At 40.5% G+C, this 24,858-nt stretch overlaps 2 protein-coding genes across 3 annotated transcripts; both read right to left on the bottom strand.

Annotated features, from left to right (window-relative positions):
• Positions 1-5,242: 5,242 nt before the first annotated feature.
• zgc:123278 (uncharacterized protein LOC641569 homolog) lies at positions 5,243-5,937 on the bottom strand. The gene is given in 5 exon segments (XM_042411537.1): positions 5,243-5,354; positions 5,357-5,398; positions 5,540-5,605; positions 5,695-5,779; positions 5,896-5,937. Coding segments are annotated over 5 exon segments (279 nt in total). The 3' UTR covers positions 5,243-5,310.
• A 1,375-nt stretch (positions 5,938-7,312) lies between these two features.
• Positions 7,313-24,034, bottom strand: hrasb (HRas proto-oncogene, GTPase b). 2 transcript variants are annotated; one of them, XM_042411535.1, is made up of 6 exons: positions 23,717-24,034; positions 14,433-14,576; positions 13,274-13,452; positions 11,620-11,779; positions 10,430-10,554; positions 7,313-10,201 (listed from the first exon to the last, which is right to left on the bottom strand). In XM_042411535.1, exons 2-5 carry the CDS (start codon positions 14,541-14,543, stop codon positions 10,435-10,437), a joined length of 570 nt encoding a protein of 189 aa, XP_042267469.1. In that variant the 5' UTR covers positions 14,544-14,576; positions 23,717-24,034; the 3' UTR covers positions 7,313-10,201; positions 10,430-10,434. The 2 variants fall into 2 exon arrangements, with proteins under 2 accessions (XP_042267469.1, XP_042267470.1); XM_042411536.1 differs by lacking the exon at positions 23,717-24,034 and adding an exon at positions 16,955-17,109.
• Between the last annotated feature and the right edge of the window lie 824 nt (positions 24,035-24,858).

Below are 24,858 nucleotides of genomic sequence, written 5' to 3'. Positions count from 1 at the left end.
AGAGAGAGCAATTAATTGGTTGAGCGAGCTAAAGAGTGAATGAAGAGAGCGAGCGGCAACTAGTGATCAAAGCCATGAATCGTTAATTTTGGATGTTTCACGGCAGTTACATTCTAAAGCACAAATAAACACGCCCACATCTCCTTACAACCCTGCAGGAATTTGCCTTATTGTTGTATTTTGTGTGAATGCAGAGCTTTATCCTGTCTACTTTTGCCTCTCTGCTATGTGTAACTCAGCCCCACCCTTGGTCACACAGACACACAGGCCTGCAGCTCTTACACATCCATGACAGAAACAGAGAGCAGAGTGGAGCAGAGGAGAGAGACAGCGTGGTCACTATGCTTGTCCCGACCTCATCTGGAAACCTGACACATCTGTAAAACTTTTGACAGGACACGTCCAACTGCAAACAAGGTCAATTTATGACTCTTTCTATTATGAATTTTTGATCAGGTTTTATATTTGTAAAACTTTCCTCGAGTTGAGAAAAGTGATTTAAAAATCTGTGACATCATCACAATGTAAAGTCAATGGGCCGTGCAGGAACTCCATGAAGCCTCAAATTTGGTGATTTGACCATCACCATTTTGGATTTGACTGTCACCATTGTTGATTTTTGGAGCCAGAAGTGACCATATTTGGATGAGAGTGTGGAGCTAACCCTAGTGCTAGCTGCTAGCTTGCTCAGCACTGGTTAACACAGTCCATTTACAGTGAAATATAAAGCAAAAAACAAGCTTAAAACTATTAAAACAAAATGTACTTAGCGGAAAAACTGAATAGCCAACTCCTTAGAGGGTCTTTTAGTACAACTAAACGCTTAACAAACTTTTTTTTAGGCAACCAAAATGTTACAATTAACTTTCATGAACCAAAAACACAGTGTGAAACAATGGCGGCTATGTCTATACTCTGTGAATCTGGGGCTACATCACGGTTACATCATGTAATCAACGTTGTCGCTCTGGTAGCGACTTGTCAATCACAAGATAGCCACGCCCTGAAGCATACCCTGTTTTACTGTCTATTTTACTCTAAATGGGACCATCATTTACAAAACGAACACCATTCTAAATTGAAGATTTGAAATTCACGATTGAGACCATTAACTCATTAGGAAAATGTTTACTAGGGTAATTGAAGAAGTGGGGTCATTTTCTCATAGACTTCCATACAATTGGACTTCTTTTTGCAATCAATGGAGTAACCCCCTGCTGGCCATTAGAGAGAAGGCAGGCTTAAGGCCCTTCCGCATTGACTTCACTTTTCAGACTGGGAGCTACCAGCTTGAAAATAATAAGAAAATCCAGGCAGAGGACAGGGTGTCTGCGAATACACACACCGCCACACACTCTTAGCAGGTAATAAGTGATGATTGAGAGGGGATATTTTTGTATGACTCTATACATTGTCTTTTAGGAAAATTATGCATAGTATAACTTTAACAGAATAGGCCTATATATTAAAAGTCACAATTGTACTTATAAACATGTGGGAACATTCAATGGGAAACAACATGGCTTCTCCCATACAAATTTGTTATCCCCAACAAATTGAAAGAAATACATTACAAAATTGTGCATAATATATATCCCACCAACAAATTTGTCTCAATATTTGTGGATATAGATAACAAATGACTTTTGTAAAAATTAAGAAGAAACAACAATTTATTTTATGAATGTCATTACACATCAGGATTCTAGAAAAAAAAAGAACATTAATACTATACAAAGAAACAAAACCAGAAAGTTCAATGGAAGGTCAGTTTATTCATTTTATTGGGAAAATTTCACATCCATTAATCCAAGTTCTCAAGGTCTCGCCCATCGTTTGAGTTTTTCGAGTCTATCCAACTTGAAAACAATACGAAATGTGCACATACAGTTAATATGCTCCAAGATTTTTTTTTTTAAAGAAATCTGATTTTATTGCCTACCATTTCTGTTGAGTTGTTTTTATTTATTTATTTATTATTATTATTACTTTTACCATATGCCCTGTTACCATGTTGAATGTATCGACCAATTGAAAATGAAGTCGTACCTGTTATCTTTATTTCATTATGATGCCTAAGTGTTTTCTGTTGTTTTAATGTCACACGTGGTAAATGACGGTTTCTATAAATAAAGAGATGAGGGGAAAAGATGCGGTGTGTTCTCAGTTTGCCACAATATCTAAACAGAGCTGTAGACTCTTTTCAAAAATGATCCGTTTTAATAATAGACTGTACTGAATAAAATAACAATAATAAAAGCTGTAAGACCACTGTTTCATCTCGGTCTCCGATTTAATTCAGCCATAAAAATGTAATACCAATAGTTGCCCAGCAGATGTCGCCATCTTGACTGTATCAAATGCTACAAAACAGTGAACCATTGTTTCCTATTGATTCAGTGCTCAGAAAGCCTCGCTCCGCCCAACACTAGTGGAAATATTTAAATGTTAGTAATAGTTTTCCCGACTGTGAGCGTATTCAAATTTAATCATTTAGCATGGCAGTGTGAGGAAAACAGGAAAACAGTTTGTCTGTGTGTCGCTGTGCATCATATTTGAAGATTTTAAAAGACTAAGCGGGGAGACGATCTAATGGATCTAATTCGGAGGAAGTAACAGAGAAAACGTGAAGACACGTCCATGCGAGATTTGGACGGAACGCGAGATTTCTTTGGTCGCCAAGGAAACGACGGCAGCGTTCAAAGTCTCTGCAGTGTGTGTTTTTGTTCCTGGTGATGTTTGTGCTAAACAAAGAGGATTTTACACGATGGACTTGCTGGAGCCGATCATAAAACGTTTAGAGGACTTCTCACGGAATGTTTTATTTGAACAGAATCGGACTTCGCCTCTCTCAAAAGAGCATGAGACGTTTTTGCCGCACGGTGATCTCAGAATGTAGCCTAATGGCCTAATGGAAGCATTAGCATTGTAATAGCTAGCAATAGGGAGGTTCGATTTGGGCCAATATAAATTGTAAACATTACAAAACATCCATAAAAACCTCCACCAGCAGACACAGAACAGCTTCTTTCCAGAAGCTGTTGGTCTACTAAACAGCTGAACTGTTCTATTATCAAACTGTACTTTACATCTCACATCCCTCTTTTAATCCCTGCATTGGTCACTTTCATATATTTCATCAAACTGGGCTTAACATTATATATTGCATTCAACCCCCACTGTTACTAATGTAATTATTTATTGTACACATCACATTTAATTTTTGCACCATTTCTTGCTATGTATTTCCTTTGGACAGTCAATATTTCAAGTTTTATATCCCATTTCAAAACTATTATTATTCCATTCAGTAAATAGATTTTAACCAATTTTAGCACTACTTTGTTTATTTTATTATTTCATTATTACTATTATTATTACGCTTGTTATATTTTTATTCTTCTATGTTGCATTTGTGGGAGCAAACACCAGGACAAATTCTTTTTATGTTCGTATACTTGGCTAATAAACAGATTCCAATTCTGATTATCATAATGTGATAATGATTACAAGAAAAGTGTACAGTGACAGTTTTGGCCCCCAACATGACCATGGTGACCATAGTTAATTGTATGTCTAGAATAAATGGAGATGGAAATTTTTTTTTTTTTTTTTTTTTTTTTTTTTTTTTTTTTTTTTTTTTTACAAATCCCTCTAGTACATTATTCCCTCACCCAAAAGTACTAAATCTGTCATTCTAAACTAAAAAGGCCATTTAGATATATAATATCATAATAAAAAATCTTACTAGTCATAGATTTTAGAGCAACAGCAATGATGACTGTAAAACAAAAAACAGATGACTAAGATATTCAATGTCTACACCCAATCATATACAGGTCACAACGGTCAGTTTTCCTCATCTCATATTATAACTACAGAGCAATATCCAAACCTAGACTATGTGTTTAGGTAGTAGTGAAATAAAATGCTTTTTCTGTTGAAAGCAATTCTATTGAAAGTGTTTCCCACAATGATGAGCACAAACATGTTAAATGTGGCTCTTTATTTACAATACAAGCATGAATTATTGTCACAACAGATCCTGTATATTGTCTATGTGAAAAACTGTGTGTAATGTAGGCTTTAGCTTGTGAATCTACTTTGGAAATCTACTTTTTCCAAAAAAGTCACCAACAATTTTCAACAGTAACTTGTGAAATATTACATTAACAAGCAAAGCAAATTGGTGCACACAAATAACCAACATTTAAACCTAACCGATGCTCACAATTGAGGTAAGCAGTAGTATTTAAAAGTAAATTAAATTAAACAGATTCTTCTCCGGTTTACTACACCATTTTGGTCTGCATTGTGTATGTTCTCCAAATCAGAAAATATTCTCTGGTCAAAAGTCCAAAACAATTGTAGATAAGAACACAACAATATCTGTGGGTGCAAGTAAGATGTCACTTTATGAGCTGCTTGTAAAGTAATTCATGTCTGTTAACACACTAGCACACTAACACCAGAATAGTTTGTTACATTCATATGAATAACATTTTTTCACCACGGATACAATACAGTCACATCATAGACAGAAGATTATGTTTTCTTCAGTTGCTGTTTGACATTAACAGTCCAAATTATTTGAAAATAAACATACATCATATGTCTAATGTTATTAATTAATTAACTAAAAAATATTCAATGGATACCATCTGACACTGCACACAGGATAAAACACTTCACAGGCAACACACAAACAAATAGCCTTGGCACAAATTATTGTTGAAATCCACAAAATATTAACAATTGGTTTCATTTTCTTGCCGACCATCCTCTTTGGCTAAAGACAGATACAAACTTCCATCTGTCTTTGAAAGCACCTCTGCTTCCCTGGAGAACTGAAGCCAACCTAAAAAACAAAAACAATTTAATTTAGATAAGGGTAATAAACCTAGTTTCACACTTGATCACGTGTGGCCTAGATATGAATCTTGAATCTGTCTTATCAACATCAGCTTCTATCTAGGACACAGCTGCCAATGTTGTTGTTTTGGAACCGTGGAGACTTTCTGCCAGCCTGAGTGTTACTTACAAGAGGCTTGTTGATGCTCTGGTTGCTGCATACACATTGGAGGGAATTCTCCAAATGTTGCAGCCATCACCTGCAGTAGGCTCACTAGGTCACACTCACCCTGAGAAAGGAGTGGAAAAGTCACACCACTGTCACATGGTTGTAAAGCAAGAAATGACACTGTGCTGCTGTAATAAAGTTGAGATTCTCTCACATGCTTCCACTCCTGCAGGTATGGCAGCAGGACTTTGCCATCGCTGGAGATATATTTTCCTCTTAGTATCATCATGTCACGTGTGGGTTTGACGTAGCAGATGGGTGCAGTCTGGGGGTAGTTATCCTCAACCCACAGGCATATGGGGATGTTGTAGGTCTTGTCTTGTATAAGAAAAGGGGGAAATATTTAATATGTCTGAGCGATTCTGAGTGTTACTTGTTTTTAATTAGACTTGATCAGAATCTATATCCAAGCCAACTTCCATTGAAAACACACAATATAAAGTGCAAAGTCATTGTTACCTGCATACATGACAGGAATAGTTCCGGTTAGACTCATCAAGACCTTTGTGGTTCCATCATTGTAAACTGTACAGAAAAGCAACAATGACATTTAGAGTATTTGTTGAATTTTTCCGCATGATGAATGAGTGCTTTAATAGGTTTGGAATTCTTACCGTAGGTATCCATCATGGGTTCAAGATATTTGAAGTGAGTCAGTGCCACATATATTTCATGGGCCACATGTTTACGAAGATATGTCTTCATAAAAGATAAGAAACAATACAAAACAGAACAGTGAAAAAATATAACTACCGATGTCTATGTTGAGTGCTGTTTATGTTTAATTCAGAAAGAATATACATTTTTATTCTTACCTTAGGGAGCATTCTCTTAATCGTTTCTTCATTGTATGGCATGATTATGGTTAATCTGTAGAGCAGTATTGCTATAGCTTTGTATCTTTTCGACCACCAACACACACAAACCTTTGGCTTTCCTGCTGTTCTGGGTTTTATGGATAACCTCCTATCCTTTATGACCCCTGACAGCCAATAACAGAAGAGCCTCACAATTATGCAAATAATGTGTCCCAAAAGCCATAACAAGGTTACAGTTCTTGATTTGAACAAACATGACAGTAGTAAACAGTGACTCAATAAACCAATACACTATGGTTTCTATTAATGATTATTTATGACTGGTAGAGGAGCCATGCTTTGTTTTTAATTGGAGTCATGTGACTATCTAATCTCTTCAAATATTAAATCTGCTACTATTATATCGGTACGTGTTTTCTTGTCCTACTTCCTGTTACATGTAATCAGCTTTGTATTAATATTCTCAGAGGGCTATCAACAATGATTATTAGTAATTGACTTGTATCCTCTGTCAAAGTAGTAAATCCATTAGTAGTGGGTTACCGCACAATGGTACATTTATTGATACCAGTGCTAATAAAATAAAAATGAAAGACCCTTCTTTCATACGTATCCTTACTGTGCCGCATCATTGTTTTCAATCAGTAGAAAATGGCTGTTCTCTAAGACCTTTCTGTTAAACCGTCTGAGTTTAACAGATTTTATATTGTATTTAACATTTATTAGTGTATCATTTGAGAATATGTAAAATTACAAATGAGTACTATTCTTATGCCATGCCTTTAAGCTGCTTTCTTTCACTATACTATACAGCATTTCCTGCCTACTTACTTCTTCCTTTACAGTTGAGGTGACAAAAACACACACACTTGACCTATTTTCTGTTTTTCTTAAAATAATCAAGCATGTACCAAATATCTTACCGGGAAGAGAAAACCATATGAACATTCATATAGAAATCATTATTGTGAATCATTTTAAAAGTTTCTTTGGACAATGAAATGAATGAATGAGGTTTACGAAAACAGGATGGGTTTGCCCCGTTCACCTGTGTAATCTAAAAGGTCCCATAAATGGCACTGCTGATGGTAAAACTCTTGTGTAAACATGAGATTTATGACTGTCCTTTGAACCGTCATCACAGATGTAGTCACCCACATCGTATAAACCAGGGTTATACCGCCCATAACAGGTAAAACATTTGTCAAGAACATTTCTGTGCTGTTCTAGACTGGTTGATCATTTATTTACAGTTAACCATCTGGTATAATTTTCAATATCTCCATCACCATGTAGTCAAGTTATTTCCTATCATATGCTCAAACATGGCACACAAAACAGCCTGTAGGTGGCAGCAAATCTCAAATTTGAGAGGAACATGTGAAAGTTTGACAGTAAAGGAACCAAGACACAGTTTCATCTTGACATCTTTATTCCTGTCCTGCAATACATTTGCCTTTTTTTTAAAGAGTAAATACAACTTAAATAGCTAAACAGTTGACATTTTCACAAATTCTTTCCACACCTCCATTCCACAGTTTTCAAGGGAGAAACAAGCCCTTGAGCCCACTGTATCCTTGTGCAAAACTCCCAATGGTCCGTACAGTCTTTGTCATGCTTGCCAGGTTTTCTGACATGTATACTTGTGGTTTTGCTGGCTGAGTATCCTTGCGGCAACATGACACTGATATTCTAATGCAATGGGAATTTAATGCATAGATTTGTGGAATTGTGGTATTATTACGGATGTTCTGTATAAAGATCGACAGGGAGAGGACAAGAATACTATCAGGACTGTACGTACATGTTACAAACTCCACACTTTTTTTTTCCATTAAGTGGTTTGAGTACAATGGGTGAAAAATAAAATGTTAGGAGCAATACAGCCAAAAGTGGGACCGAGGATCAACTCCAAAAGTATGGAAATCCTGCATTATTTCAAGATTGTAAGTTTTAAACACAAGGCTTCTTAAAAACAATATCTAAAGACACATTCACAGTTCGTATCCTTCCTCCGAGCAGAGGAATGAACGGTTAACTGATAAAAACACCTTGACCACTATCATCCACACAGTAACTAGACTGATCGTATTTCTTTAAGCCATGTTATGAGTGAAAAAAAAAGAGTCACTTTAACTGTACAAAATCAACTGGGTCAGAAATAAAAACTTGTTTTTGACATTTTTCACTCAAGAGGTCCGAGATGTCTTTGAGGTTTGCATCTGAAGCATGTAGCCAAAACCTGCCTGTAGTGTCTGGAACATCCATGATCATACATGACAAATTCTGCACAGTATAATCTGGGGGACTAAAAAGATACAAATTCTAGTGATTAACAACACATGTTCCAATGTAATGTAATTGTTTTTTTTAAAAGGATATTCACCATCAGACCATCTAAATTGAACATTGAAGTAAGGCAAATTGGCTTACACAGGGCTTTTTCTCACAAACTGTCTTTAACTTTTTTTTGTTTTTCCAGTCGTGTTAAACAGAATCACATTCAGACACACGTCATTATAGATAAACCCTTTTTTTTAAAATCAAGAGTAGTGTTTTGGGGAGTTTGTCTTGCCTTTCAAATTCTGTACAGCGCATATCTAAACTCAACACGCCTCCGTATTTCTTTAGTTGCACACAAACAAACAAAACAATGCAGCAAACAACAAAAACTGTCAGGTAGAGCTCGCTGCATACATGAGGTACAAACTAGCTAACAGATAAGGCAAAGTAAACACAGAGCAGTCTTTTTCATTTAGGCAGCAAATTAATGCGGTTGTGGAGAGCGCAAGCTATTCAGTATCGAGAAAGAAAGCAATGCACCCCCATAACCCAATATCCATCACCTGTTACACATAATATTCCCACATTTACAGTAAATATGACATGATTAGCACCTGACCTGTTATTGTTCCTTTGAAGAGCAGAAGAGGCAGAGAAAGAGGAGCTGTTTGAGGATAGTATGGTGTGTGGGAAAACTGAAGTTTGACTATTCTGAGGCAGGACTTGTGCGTTACACTCTTACTGGTGACATCCCTAACCTTGGTTTCCAGGACTATTACATGCGAACTTCCTGGATCCTGATTCCTGAGCCTTAGTAACTATGAGGAACGATTCTTGCAACTTAAAAATAGCTGTAATCACCATGTAGTAAATAACAGTTGTACACCATACAGTTGCTGAAATGAAAAATCAACTGGTGTCTAAAACCATGACCTGTCGCTGTGTATCTGTACAAGTATCCTACAGGCAACCACTCCAGCTTTAGCAACTGTGAAGATGACAACAGCTACATTTTCATGCACTGTACCCCTTCTTCCTAAACCAAAGTAAAATAAAGTAGTCATGAGGTGTTTTTTTCCCAATACTTTGTGTAAAGTGGACAGTAAAGAATCCTATTGCACCAGCACCTATGTACACTAGCCATTACTATTATTATTCCACAAAGACAACTCTTAGCAAAGAAACGTCTGCAAGGAGAAAAGGCAGCTGCATTCTGGAAAAAAACAAGTTCATCTATCTTTATATTCTCCTTTCCACATATCAATGGGAATTCCACTACACTACATCAGGCAGGTCGTGAAAAATGTCAAACCAGGTGCCATCTGAAATGAACACCCTTGCTCACATAGTGCTCAGTGACTTTCAGATCCTCCAATCACAAAATATCTTTCATATCAGAAAACAAAATCAAAGAGTTTTTTTTTTTTTTTTACGGCTAGGCTAACTGTTAAACAACAACAACAAATTATAGTCATTCCCATGTCAGCCTCCAACCCCAGATGCAGGTAGAGTGGGATGAGGGGGTTATTTATGTGAGAGGTGTTGGGGCAACTAAATCTCCATTCCAGTCCATTCCATTTAAGTCAGTCAGTCCTTCCAGTGGGAAGCCAGGGGAGAGTGGAATTAGGCTTTCAAGGTGGGAGGAGGTCAGAGACGCCCCCTTTAAGACCAGTGTTGAGACTGAAAACAATAAGTTAGCAGGAAACTTGTGGAGCTACCCAGCGAGACCGCACTGGAGTTGACAAGAGTCATTAGTGGTGTTGCTCACAGGTCAACGTGGACCAAAAAAAGGGGCCGGACCAGGCTAGTTCAGCTAGCCACTTAGGCAACAGTCCAAATCCTCTTTTCCATAAAGTCTATGGTTCAGTCAGCTCTGGTGGTTTCCTTGAGAGCTTTTGCTTACATCATCCTCTTTTTGAAAAAAGTTTATATTTCATCATTGAGTTGTTTTATCTTTCTATCTTGAAGTCCATGCTGTCACTACACGCTGTAGCATTTCTCCTCAACGTGCAACGATGAGCTGTGGGGCGAAAAGTCACAAAGGGGGGGGGGACAGATGTTAGTGCGGGTTTGTTGTATCTTGAAAACTGAAAAATGAGAACTGTGGCACAGATGGTTTCGCAGTTTTACTTACAATAAGAGTCATGTACTGCCCATAAAAATATGTTCAAGTTTCAGCATTACCGAAAAATTTGCAGACTTTCTTTATTACTGTGTAGCTGACAAAGAAGAACAAGAAATATCTCACCTGCATCACGATACCACACAGCGACAGCTCATACAGTCTTGACCACTCTCATCGGGCGGGTTCAGCTTCCTCAGCTTATGCTGTCTGATTTCCCTGACCAGTGTGTAGAAGGCGTCCTCTACTCCCTGTAAACACACACACACAGGAAGGTTAAAGAATAATCTGGGCCTCCACAATGGTTAATTATAAGTGGAGTACACTAGATGCTCATCTTATAACTGGCAGCAAAGCCCACAGGTGTACTCACCACTGAGGCTTGGCAACATTACCATGGCAACCCTGATCATTTCACTGTTAATCACACTGTTAATCAAGAAATCATAATGACTGCAGTGTTTCCTCTATAATTGTACAGGCCTGGTGGGCTGCCAGGCCAACAAGAACCCCCGCCAGGCCAAAAAACCTTTTTTTTTTTTAAAAATGCCAACCCCCCGCCAAATATCCATTCATTCGGAAATCAATAGAGTTTTGGAGCCTCTGTGCAGCGCTGTTCCAGAAACGTGAGTCAACCTGTCGATGTCTGGGAAACTCTTCGTAGTGTATTTCCTTTAAGGAATACAGCAGTGTGTAATGTGTGTGCGTAGCGAGTGTGTGGTTAAGTGAGTGAGAGAGAGAGCAGAAAAAAAGTGACGGTGAATGCGAGCGGAGCAGAGGAAAAGGTTAGCAGTAAGTTGTCAGTCTGGCAGTAAATGTACAGTACAGGCCACAGTGTGTCAGTTAATAAATGCTGCAGCTTCTCAAGACAAGAAAAGTCTTGTCTGTTGTTTCGCCAACTGCTGGAGAAGTGGAGGGGGTCGGCCCCGACGTTGGTGACAATGGGTTAGCCTAACCTGACCAGGTTCACATAAGGTGGACTGACCTTCTCTCCCGAGTTTTGCTCAGCACCACAACACCGCCCCCCTCATCCCCCCCCCACCCCCCCACTCCCAGCTATGAGTCATTGCCTGCGGCATAATAAAATGTTCCCAGCAGTACAAATCACATCATACCGCAGACCGTTCACTGTTCCTGATGTGATGTCCATGAATACACGTGCAAAATGTAAAATTACAGAGCTGGTACAGGGGGTTTTGTGGTTTGAGAAATTAGTCAGTCAGGTGATTAAATGTAGTTTAAATTATGACAGAGAGAGGGAAAGAAAGGGCCGTTTCCATTAAAGTGCATGTATAAGCTTCTTGTCCGCTACATACCTGTCGTGTCTTGGCAGAGGTCTCGATGTAAGGGATGCCGTAGGAGCGGGCGAGTTCATGGGCTTGCCTTGTGTCCACCGTGCGTGCCGGCAGGTCACATTTGTTTCCCACAAGCACCATGGGAACGTCATCTGAGTCCTTCACACGTTTAATCTGTTCTCTGTAAGTTGCAAAAAAAAAAAACCCACAAAAAAGAAAATGGTCAATATTTATTTACTTTGCTAATCTGTTTCCTTAATCCACCCCAACCCTGCATTTATGACGGTGACATATCCCTTGTCTGGGATCTGCTTCATAAACAACAGCAGCTCTGCCACTGGAGAGCCAACCACCCAGGGAGCTCTAGGACCCTGAGGAAGAGCCAGGGCCCGCCGGTGCTGGGCTGTGCTGCACTGCTGAAGGAGGGAGGGGGAGGGATGGACAACAGGCAGGCGGCAAACAGCATTACCTCATCACTACAGCAGCCAGCGCCAAACGCCAGGCAGCCAGGGGGAAACTGAGCGAGACGAGTGGGTCAGATCAATCTATCAGCTCAGCCCTTCTTCTCCCTCAGCCACAGTACAGCAGGATGCATCCACCACAGTGAGCCAAGCCCATCTGCAGTCAACACTGCTAATGGTGTTTGTGCCCACACTTGCTCGACTCTTGATGACGTTACGCGGTTTAGATTATGGACTAGTTATGTGGTGGTGAGGCAGGTATTTCAAGTCTAATAGGCCTATTAAAAGTGCCAATGAACAACAAGTGCAGATATAATCTTATCAGCCTGGTGCAATCTTGTGTATGGTACAGTATAATGATGCTGGCTAGTTCAAATGAAAAAGAAAAAAAAAATAATCAAGATGACCTGTAGTGCCAGTAAAAAAAAAGCCTCAACAGATCTTTAAATAAATGAACAGCTCTAATCAAGCCACCAGCATCCAGCATAGGATCATACATGCTTTCCCAAGTAGCATGATGGTTTTACAGTTATGCTGGCAGTTGTATTAAACAAGCCCCCCCCAAAAAGGCTGGGTTGCAATGGCAACAAGCCAAATAAATGTGAACGTAATAAACTCAAAAACCCTGCGAAACTGTAGAGGAGGTGGCAAACTTAATATGCAGCCTCTTTTACTTGCCACGTGCAAGACTGGCAAGTGGGTGTCTAATGTGATGAGAAAGACAAAATATGGCAAAGAGTGAGAACACTGTCATCTCCAGCTGAAACTACCCCCCCCCCCCCCCTCCCGCCCCACTCCCTTTCTCTCTTTCTCCTTCCCTGTCCTTGGGAGTGCTACCTCTCCCCCGCTCCCCTAATTGAGTCAGGATCGATTTCATTGGCATCGTGCTGCAATCCTCCAGTTGGGGGCTAAGCTTTCTTTAGCCGTGTTAAACGCTACAGCATGACATCACCCAACTACTGCAGAGAGCTGGCACACACATATACCCACGCCTCTCCCTCCAGACCCCATGGGAGTCCCTGTAACACACACCGCCGCATATACAAATACGGACACACCTCAGGAGAACATAAATGATTTTGTGTCTGAACTCCACCCTTGACTGGCCATTTGACCTGACCAGAAAATACAAATGTACACATCTGCAGCAATAGATCCTAAAATGCTTAATATCATGATGTGTGATGCCCCTGCTCTCTTTATATGTCTCACACCTGTACTGGTGGATGTCCTCAAAGGACTTGGTGTTGTTGATGGCGAAGACACAGAGGAAACCCTCTCCTGTCCTCATGTACTGATCCCTCATGGCGCTGTACTCCTCCTGACCTGCAGTGTCCAGGATGTCTAGCAGGCAGGTCTCCCCGTCAATCACCACCTGTTTCCTGTAGGAGTCCTGCAGAAAAAGGAGGGGGGGAAAGACACCAGGCAAATATAAGAGAGAGAGAAATCTGTAACAAAAAACAGACGGAAAACTGAATGTTCAGGTGGGATTTGAGCGTCGGCCAGCAGAGGCAACTGTGAGTCCATCACTGGGGATGTCACATCCTTGGCCTCGGTCACTCAATGCGACGCAGCAAGCAAGCTTGCGTGCGCACACACACACACACACACACACACATACACACACACAAAGACACACAGATGTAATATTGATTGATAAGCTGATATCCGTCATTAATTCCCTATCCACTTCCAGGTCAGACTAACACTGGGAGATCAGAGGAGCAGGGTATCGGAGCCAATGTTTAGCCTTCCAACACGCAGCCACAAAAACATGGGAGTGCCTTCCCTTTGTTTGTTAGAGCATAGGGGCCAGGAATGCAAATACACAAAAAGGACATTGTCTGGCCAGAGGCAGGCGTGGTGAGAAAGAGAGAGAGAGTGGAGACAGAGAGGGAGAAAAAGAGAGAAGAGAGGAGAAAACACTCTCACTGGCTTCCTCTCCTCTTTGCAAAGTCTGCAGTGTCTCTCAGTGTCTTGTTTTCATGAAAAAAAAAAAAAAAGAATTACAAAGAAGGGCGGAGTGAATATTTCCTTTTAAAACAAAATTAGGAACTTCTTCGAAGCCTGACCATTTGGGATAATTACCACAGCATTTGATTAAACTAAATCAACTTGATTTAGACAGAGCTGTTATAGTAGGGCCCAGACAGTATTTTTCAGCAGTGACTGTGGACATTTGTATTAAACATGTACATTAATGCATGCATGCACTTCTACTGTGTAGGTGTAAAAGCAGTGTACCGATTCGAGGGGGTGCAGCGAAGAACTTATTTTTTAACTGTATGCTTAGTCCTTCTCTACCTTCCTACCCCAACACCCAAGATGCCTCCTTGCAGAATAATCTGTAAAACATGCAGAAGAGAGTCATACCTCTATGGTGGGGTCATATTCATCCACAAAGTGATTCTGGATGAGCTGGATGGTGAGTGCACTTTTGCCCACGCCTCCAGCTCCTACCACCACCAGCTTATATTCCGTCATCTTTGCCGCTGCTGCTCACCACACACACCAATGCTGGAAAGAAGAAATGGCAGAGAGAGAAAAGGTTAGCTCACTGTCCAAACCTGGTAATGTCTGTGCATGTTTTTTGTCAAACATGGGAGCTTTGACAAGCTTCACTCTGCCACTGGACTGCCATAATGCGGTTTATAACCAGTGGTGTACACAAAACATACAGCTGTTACCATTATTGTCCAGTGGTGAGAAACATCAGTGGTTTGTGTGTGTGTGTGTATGTGCAGTGGGTGCTGAGGTTGAGACCCTCAAAGGGGAATGTTAAAAATGTGCTGAAGGTACTCAATGTTCCAATCCTGTCCCGCTCAGTGTGAGCAGCAGAGAGTGTGTGTGTGTGTGTGTGTATGAGAGGGAGAGTGAGGGAGAAAAAGGAGGGGCATGACACCGGTAGACTGATCCTCATCACTCAGGCTTCACGTTACTGATGGCTACCTTTGAATCCACGGTGGTGGACACCAGAGCAACCAGAGCACATGGCAAAAATCAGAAAATCACCAAAACACCACCTCCCCCAAAACAGAAGCATAAATAGAGCAATGCCAATAACTGTTTAACAAAAAGATTTTGAGGAGGTCAAAAGTTAAATATCTTTGAAATAAACCTGCATGTGCACATCAGCCTTTTTTTCCTTTTCCACAACGAGCTAGGCTATATCATTTCACTACTGCAACAAAGCTAGGCTATTTCTACGAACTGTTTCTTGATGCTTTGCCATGGTTCTTCCATAGGGATCGATCCATAGCAACAGTACGAGAGGCCTAAAAGAGGATTTTATGACTCCAGGTGTACCTTCAGTTGTCCCCAATGGACCCACTGAACCCACTTAATAGGTCTAGTTGATGCAACAGAGCTACCCTGATCATAAATCAAAGCATGTTATTAAAGAAACATGTTGGTCACAAGAATACCCACTCTGGATCTAGTGGGTATTTAAGAACAGAACATGAAAAGCAAAGTATTTTCTGTACATTTCTGACTTGGAAGGACCTGCACAATTCTGCTATATTATCAAAAATATCCGAGGAAATTTGGATACCTTACAAGACGATGTTGCCTGTGGACATGTATTTGAAATTCACAACTAAATGTATGAAAAACAACCTTTCAAATCCCTTTAGCTTTGATGAATGTTTTTCTATAACTCAGGTAGATGGTTAGAAATTTACACCCAAACTAACAAGCAACAGATGGCAGCAGAATGGATGAACAGAGCGTTGAGACACAGAGGTTAGTGGTAAAGGGCAAATGTAGGAGATATGGTGAAAAGCTTGTGTCATTTGTGCCATTACAGAGGTAACCCTTGAGTCAGCTGGAACCACACATGTAGATCCATGCATCGACACAAGCCAATACAAAGGCACACACACACACACACACACACACACACACACACACACACAGATCCCCTGACATCACCACCACCACCACAACATTGCTGGCCAGTGAAATTCCAGGCTTGTTGAATCAACGGGTAGAGAAAGCAGTCATATGGGTGTTGCCGCTGCATACAGTGGTAACGTGTGACTCAGCGTTACTGCAAATTTACCACAAAGTTACCAAATCTGTGACCTGAGAATGACCTGATACCAGCCCAGTAGTAGACACAATGGCATACATGAGTCAAGAATTAGAAAGACAAGAAGCTATCAGCGATTTTGCAAGATTTAATAAAAATACAAGCTAGGGCTAGTGTGACCAAACCTATGGCCGCCCACATGTAAAGACAGCTGGAGGCCCGTGGCAACCTTAGGAACCTCCCGTGGTTACAGCCTCAGTTTGACATCATTTGGACAACAATGAGAGGCAAGGTGATGTCATCACAGCAATGTATTCTCTTTCATCAGAGCTCAGAGGAAAATCACTGGGAATTTCTGTGTCCGTCCAGAACAGAGTGACCAGGGGTGGCACTTTACTTTCACTTTCTGTTTGACAGTAGTGGCAAAAAAACTCAACTCTAGACATTCTTGCGCAATTCACCGTCGACGACGATCAACTTGAAAATAAAACCACTTGGATTTAGCTGCTGGCTCGACGGCCAGAATTGACATGAACAGTGCCATTTCCACTTTCAACACAGACTTATAATAATAATGACATCAGAACTGTATTATGCTCTTTTAGGCACTGTTATCAACTTATGTCCCATTTAGGGCGGCCTCAAATTTCTCTTCCTCAAAACTAGTTTCTCTTAAGTCTTGTACTACGGACCATGCATTTCAGACTGAAACAAGGTCACACAGGGTTAAATATTTCCGCCTGCTCATCGACAGAGTCTCACTTTGCTGAGGAAGAAAATCACTAACTTGCACCACTTGCTACCGTGTGTAATCAATCTGTCAGGATTTCATGAGCACTACGGGTCACATATGCCGTTTTACCTTCTCAGGGGCACCAACTGTCATCCCTTATATAAAAATCCACAACATGTTGCTCTGTTAGTCAAACTCCTCTCGCACGGATCAGCGGTGAACACCAGCGCTTCGGCTGAGCAGAACACATGCACACCCTCTCTCTAGTGTTTTATCTCCCACGGGAGCACGCGCGCACGCACACACGCACATACATACACAAACACACACACACACAGCTGGAGTGAATATTCACAGTAACAGGATTTTGCAGAAAGAGAGGAGTAACAGGTGACATGAAAACAGCTTCTGGACAGTTTAATTAAATGACAGCACAGCGTTCAACTAAAAGTACCTTTATAAAGCAAATTCAGTGGGGGAAGGGGAGTCAAAAGTAAGTATGCTCCTATATTTGTCTCTGGGTGTGGTGTTGTATTAATAGAATCTGCATTACCTCTGTGTTATTTGTGTCTGAGTTGTGTGTGACTGTGCTGATGTGGGGCCAGACTAAGATTAGCCAAGAGTGAGACTGGCTCACTGATGTCAATGATTGACAGAAAAGCAGACTTGCTAACTGAGGACACAGTCATTTAGCTGCTCTCATTCAATCTCACACACACACACACACACACACACACACACACACGATCCAACCACACATCCATGATCCAATAAGCCATTGCTTGGTCTTAATGGAACAGGTAACTCTGACCGCCATCCCCAATATCAACAATGGCCTCCTTGTAAAAACACCCTTACTGCTATAACTCTCAAGCACAACAGGAAGGGAATTATCCTGACCCCTCAATCTTGTGGCCAAACATTTAGCTTCCTTTTCCCTCACTGTAAATAAATCAACCTGGTACACAGTGCAGCTCACCCTGGCTGGAGTACAGAGAGCGTGGTGGAGCCGCAGAGCAAGCCTTGCTCCTGAGAGCCTCCTCTAACCAAATAAACAGCAGCTGTGAGAAGGAGAGACTTGTGCAGGGCATACAGACGCTGGAACACCTCTGGTCACTGTAGGCTATGAGCTCAAGACAGGGCAAAGGCTCACCAGGAACTAATCTAGTTAATGTAATGGAACAGTTGGTAGAAAACAGCATGGACACAAAATAAAATGTTAAAAAATATGGACACGTCTTTGACATGAGATAAAGCACTATAACAGGGAATGACATGTGTGCCATCATGGATTAGGGTTGCAACTAGCCAGTGTCTTAAACAAGTGTCTTCAAATAAGACCAGATATTACAGGTACTGTGTATTGGTGTATATTGCAGCCGCTAAGTAACAAGAAACCGCATCACAGAAATCTCAAAGATACTGTATGTTTGAGGTCATTTAGCAATGCCACCATTTTGAGAGAGGACATTTTTCAACTGTAAAATTTCTCGCTAACAGACATATTTTGCTAACAAGTTTTACCTTGATTATTTGTAATACTAAAGTGAAAAAACGTATATTTTGTCCACTCAATCATCATGGTGTTATTCACAGTCCAGGCAGATAGGTAACAGGGACGAGGACAGGTGTTGACCAAACCGTCTAAGACTAGTCAGCGATTTTACATGACAGATGTTTGTACTCCTCCTCCCATCTGACATGTCATCTACACTGATTCACTCTACTATAACCCGTCAGACCTACATCACAACCCGGTTCTTAATCTTATCTTTTGTCACCTACGAGTAACAGGTCTGTCATATTATTAGTAATGTTCACTGGTAAATCAGATGTCCCCAGTCTTGCCAGCATACACACATCCAACCCAAACATTACTCATAAATAAGTAGGGGCTGCAACCAACAATTATTTGTCTTATTGATTATGCTGCCAATTTTCTAGATTAATTGTTTGGTCGATAAAACTCTGGAAAACTGTGTATAATGCTCATCACAAATTTCTAGAGCACAAGCTGCAAAATGACTTGTTTTATCCATTTGCTTGAAAAATGAATCAAACAATTAAACCATTATCAAAAGTAGAGCTGCAATGATTAATCATTTAGTCGATTGATACGAAATTAATCACCAACTATTTTTATATTCAACTCATCGTTTTGAGACATTTTTTGAGAAAAAAATACTAAATAGGTTTGCAAACTAATGATTATTTTTTTTATCGATTAATCTACTGGTCATTTTGTCTTTAAAATGCCAGAAAATAATAAAAAATGCCTGTTATAATTTCAAACAGCCTAAATTGCTAAAATTGCTTGTTTTATTCAACCAACAGTCCAATAAATAAATAAATAAATAAATAAATATCAATTTTACTGTCATATATGACAAAGAAAAGCATAAAATCCTCACATTTAAGAAGCTGGAAACGGTGAATATTTGGTATTTTCTTTGGTAAATAACTACAATGATTAATCAATTATCAATCATTGCCAATTAATTGACTAATCATTGTAGGTTTAATACTAAAATTCTCTTGTCCCAGCTTCTTAAATGTGAATATTTTCTGATTTCTTTAGGTTATGGACTGTTGGTTGGAACTAAACAAGAAATTTGAGGTTGCATGTTGGGCTTTGGGAAACACTGATCAACATTTCATGGACCAAATGACCAATCAATTAATCAAGAATATAATCGACAGATTAATCAATAATGAAATGATAATTGTTAGTTGCAGCCCTAATAGTTGTGTACATTGAAGATTAATATTGTTTATGAATTTGAATGCTAATAATGCACACTGAAAGAGACTGATGAGTAGAAAAGATGGGAAATGTAGGACACAAATAAAAATGACAGATGTGCACTCTCACAAACACTCACAGCTCTCTAGATTTTTTTTGACACGGTTGGTTACCACGTTTGTCTACATAACCAGATCTCAAGTGTACACCTGCCAAACCATTGAAATTTACAGCCTAAAATGCAAATTCAGCACACCCGCGCCTGCTACCAGGAGACTGGAGGAAGGAAAACAGACTGCCGTGCCATCTCCTCTCAAACTAGGCCATGTCAGCAGCTGATTAATAATCCACATATACATATGGAGATGAATAGCAAACTTAATCATTGACAGAGATTCTGTCACTTTCTCAGAGCCACTTGTCAGCGCCGGCTTGTACTGAGCTGATCTTTGTGCAGATAGAGAGGTAAGACAAAAACACATCCACTGGAGATGACAATCATTGCTGTTCATCAGTCTTTTTACATATTTCATCCACAGCTACAGACGAGGCATGAGGACTTTATGTCCAAGTTTTTCTGTTCTGTACACACAGATGGTTATCCTGCCCATATAGCAGTGCCACAGCCCCATATCCTCCTCTGCAGTCCTGATTTTCATATTGTACAGTAATTACTGTCAGTGCATGGTTAACCTGTGCTACAGTCCTTATGTGCCCCAGACATGTGGCCACATTTGCACATGTACACAAACCCACACATGCTCCATTTTTTTCATTTATACATTGCACATATCTGACAAAAGTAATGATCGTGCAGCAAAGTGACTCCAGTGTTTCCCCTCGGTTGACTGCTTTGGTGCTTTGGGGTGGTGAGACGGGCCGCCGGGGGAGATATTATAGAACATTTGGATGTGATCAAACAAACAGTTAAAGGAGTCATATTTTACAAGTCTTCCCATGTTTATTTTATTTCCCAGTGATCCACTCGGAACAATTTTTTTTACAAACAAAGTCATGCTAGCTTCTAGCATCCTCGCCACTCTCTCAGATATTTTGGCCTGAATTTTAGATGTTTGGCGTGTCAAGAGTTTCCCAGGCAATAACACAGCAACACTGAGGTAGGCTCACAATTCGGAACAACACAGCACAGAGGCTCCTAAACGCCAATGATTATTGATTTCCGTATGAATGGATATCTGGTGTTATTTTTGGCATTTTAAAAGACAAAAAAAAGATTTTTTTTGGCTTGGTGGGAGTTCTTGTTGGCTGCCAGGCCTGTACAATTATAGGGGAAACACTGGACTCCTGTACTGGCATAACAAATTAGCTCAAAGAATAGAGTAGGATTTCCTCCACCACTGTTCACATAAATGATGCTGAGCCAGGCTATAGCTGTAGTGCTGCAGCGACCTATTCTAATCCAAAGTGCCCAAATCTTTGCATGGCTGCTGCCTTTTTGATGAAGGAGCACTATACAGCATTTCTGTGTTTAGGGTTATTTATAGCTCGCCACCTCCAGCCTGGGAAATTAACAGTTCGTTTTGAAACTCTAGAGCCCCGCCTGGACCAGGAGGATAATCTTACATGACAGCTTACGGAGGGTGCGAGCACAGAGCACAGAGAGGGGTGATGGGAGGAGAGTGGCTGAGGGAGAGGGAGGGAAAGGGCCACTCTTACTATATGCCAAGGGCATAGCAAACCACAGGAGGGTGGGGTCGACCTGGAAACTGAAAAATAAATAAAGAAATCAATAATAAAAAATGTCAACAACCTCCAAGCCTGGCCTTTTCCCAGCCCATTCAGCTGTATGGCTCTGAACATTACACTCAATAAACATCTCTTTACCTTTTTGGTCCAGACCTGGAAAACTATTTCATGACTTCAACACATGAACACATGAATGGCCATCTTCCTCAACATGCATTCTGTCCTCCATTAAAGTGCTTAATTGGTTAAAGAATCCATACTGGCAGAGCCACAAGCCCACTGCAGAGATAATAGATTTTTAATGGAGCGATGATGGTAAGGAGACCCTCTCTAGGGAGGTATCACGGTCGAATACGGAGACTCCACGACCCATCCCAGAGCCTCGATAGCCCACCGCACCCTCCCACTGTTCTCCAATGACATCATCCTTCTAAACAGCATCCAAACATAAGTGTTGACTGGCAGATGAGGACTCACTATTATGCTCTCTGAGGCCAATGAAACACAAGTAAGTGCAGACTTGAGGCAATTCTTCGATTGAGAGGAAATCTAATTGTCAGACTATACATTTAAAACATGACTATTCATTCAATTGCTATCCAAGGCATTCCTCCTTAAGGGGGTGCAAGCCAGAGAAAATACCAAAACATGAATGAAAACCATAATTTTGCTCCAAGAGAAAATCCTTTAGTAAACAATTCCTCCTCCCAACATTTTCTCCCTCACAAACATTTACGTAGAGAGTTTCTGCATGCATCCGTGTGTTTGTGCGCACACTTAAACAAACTGCTCTTAAAGGCACTGGAGTCCAGGTGACCTTTTCCCTACTGGGTCATCCTTTTAGATTGTGGAGCGGGGTGAAAACTGTGGAGGCAGCAGCAGAGATGAAAAAGGCCAGCTGACCTCCACACAAAGGACCACCAGTTAGAAGAGCCATGAGGCTTACCATCAGACACCAAACACCCCCCCAAAAACTCATCAGTGGTCTTTCTTGGAATCAGAGGAAACGGGTGAATTGTGTCCAGTCGGTTTTAAGGTGGGCACGTGAAAGCAGCATCATCAACCTGCAGAGAATCCCACTGAATGTTCAATCCGTTTTCAGATTTTTTTTTAAAGAATTATTGACTTAAATTAGGAACAAATACAGTAGAGTCAAGAATATGACAACGCTTGATAATATCAGAAAAGCCATGACCTTATCCAGAGACATCTGAAGTCCTCACACCTACACATTTAACAAGTTAAATCCCTAAAGATGAACACAGTCTGAAGAGTCACTCTTATATTTGGCATGCTGCTGGGCTACAGCTGTTCACAGAAAGAGACAACACATATACATCGCACCTCTATCACAGGCCGGACTAGCTCCAGCTGTTTTCCAGCTGCCTAAATTCTTGCCTTGACTCTGTCAAATTCACACAAACGAAACTGGACCCCCTTATTGGAATCTAATGTACTCCAGCCCATATAAACATGGAAAAAATTATGAGGTTGTTGCATGTTAATCATAAATAATGCTTTGGTCAGCAGTGATGATGTAAATAGAAAGTTTATGCCAATCATATGCTAAAAAAATACATCAATAGACACAAAAAAGAGCCACTTTCTGTTTAAGTGCATAAGGCTGTAACTTTGTTTGATGCCACTTTGTAATAATGAATGAATTCTCATGTAGATTTATGTCATCTTGGGATGGGTAAATTGTTTCTCCTCCTGCCTTTCAGCCCCTTTGGCCAGAATTTGAGAGGCATTAGTACTATCTTTGTCATATTTCCCCCCTTTCCAGCTCCTTAAACAGTTTTGACAGCTTCCAGAGCAGAAAATATCCCAAGTCAGATATCTAAAAGCCTTGCAAAGGAATCCAACTTCCGCAGTGACACATTCAGTTTTTACTCAGTGTGACGGGGCGTCACCCTGCTTGTCTGTGTGGCCACTATCGGCAGCAGCAACCTCATACTCTAGATTGTCTTTACAATGGAAAAAAAAATACAGGCCACAGAAGATCAATTCCTCACGAAAGCGATGTCTATTTAAAAGCCTTCGCTTTCTCTTTCAAGGTGAGATTAGGGGGAAACCCACTATTCTTCCCTTACCAAGTTTTAACACCCAAACTCAAGGGAGACTGTTATTCAAAATAGGTAATTGTTTACAAAAAAACACTCAACCAATCTCGACACAACCTATATAAACCGTATAACCGTGCAAACACGTAGGAAACAAGTAAAATGCAGTTACTGAGCTCGATAGATAAAAGCTCGCCGGGCGTGAATGAAAATGTAATGATAGCTACAGCTAACGTGTTTTAACTGTGGACCGCAATCTCCAGCGGTGTCCGAAAAGACTGAAAGCATTTTAAAGCGGACCTACCATTAGACAAAAAACCCAAAAAAACAGTCACTGCCGACATATTTCGGACACAGGAATGTGCATTGCATACTTACAACAAGCAGAGCTCTAATTAGCGACAAGAGCGACGTTTCGTCTACCGGAGGAGAAGAAGAAGAAAACCTTTCAACTCTGTTGCCTCTTAATGAGAAGAAAACAAAATGTTCTTGGTCTGCTTCCCGCCGTCTTCGGATATCTGCACCTTATTCTCCCCCAGAAACTGTTGAGCTTTTCAGTGGCTAAAATGCAGCAAGCGGCACCGAGGCGTTCATTGGTTCTGGGTGAAACGAGCCCGCGTTGAACAATGTGCTTCCACAGACAGAAGAGAGGGGATGAGGAGTGTAGAGCCCACGCCCAGCTCTATCAAACATAGATCCGCCCCGGTTACCATCCATGTTACTTATTGCTGCCTTCACGTACTGTCGGAAAACAAATATACAACATCTCACATTTTGTGCCTTACGCTTTTATACTCATTGTTCTCTGTATCACAATGTTGGATGGACTTCCTCGCAGACAAGGAAAAATAACCATCTCATGATATTCATCTAAAAAGCTCTTACTACCTCACATCTCTCCTCTCATTTACATCTGGTAACTACAGCACACTATCCAGTAACAAGAGTATCAATGGACATGCGCCTGTCTACCTACAGAAACTGATCATACCACACCAACCTCCACCAGCACCCTCAGATCTGCCAGCAGCTTGCTCCTCCGGGCCCTCAGTACTAAGCTCCGCACTATGGGGGATCGAGCCTTCTGTTCTGCTGCACCAATCTTGTGGAACAGCCTCCCTAACCGTCTGAGGGCAGCACAGACCCTGGTCTCTTTTTTTAAAAAAAAAAAAAAAAAAAAAAAAAAAAAACCTAAATACCTTTCTGTTCAGGAAAGCTTTTTCACCTTAACTCTTATCTGTTTTCTTTACACTGTGTGTTCTATGTTATTAATATTGTAGCACTTTGAGTTTCAATATGAATGAAAAGCGCAGTGCAAATTAAATGTGTTATTATTATTATTATTATTATTATTATTATTATTATGACTTAATTTAAGATATCCCTCATCCCTTTGCACTAATGTTGGTAGAACTGGTTCCAGGTACAATGCACTGTTCAAATGACATGAACTGCAAACTGTCCTCAAATCAGAGTCTTTCAATCCTCTCTGAGATTTTAAAGCTTTATTATCTTATGTG

This window comes from Thunnus maccoyii, chromosome 5, assembly GCF_910596095.1.
Source record: "Thunnus maccoyii chromosome 5, fThuMac1.1, whole genome shotgun sequence".
Classification (NCBI taxonomy): Eukaryota; Metazoa; Chordata; class Actinopteri; order Scombriformes; family Scombridae; genus Thunnus; species Thunnus maccoyii.
The sequence above is the reverse complement of the archived record's forward strand: the minus strand, read 5'-3'. Positions and strand labels throughout refer to the sequence as shown.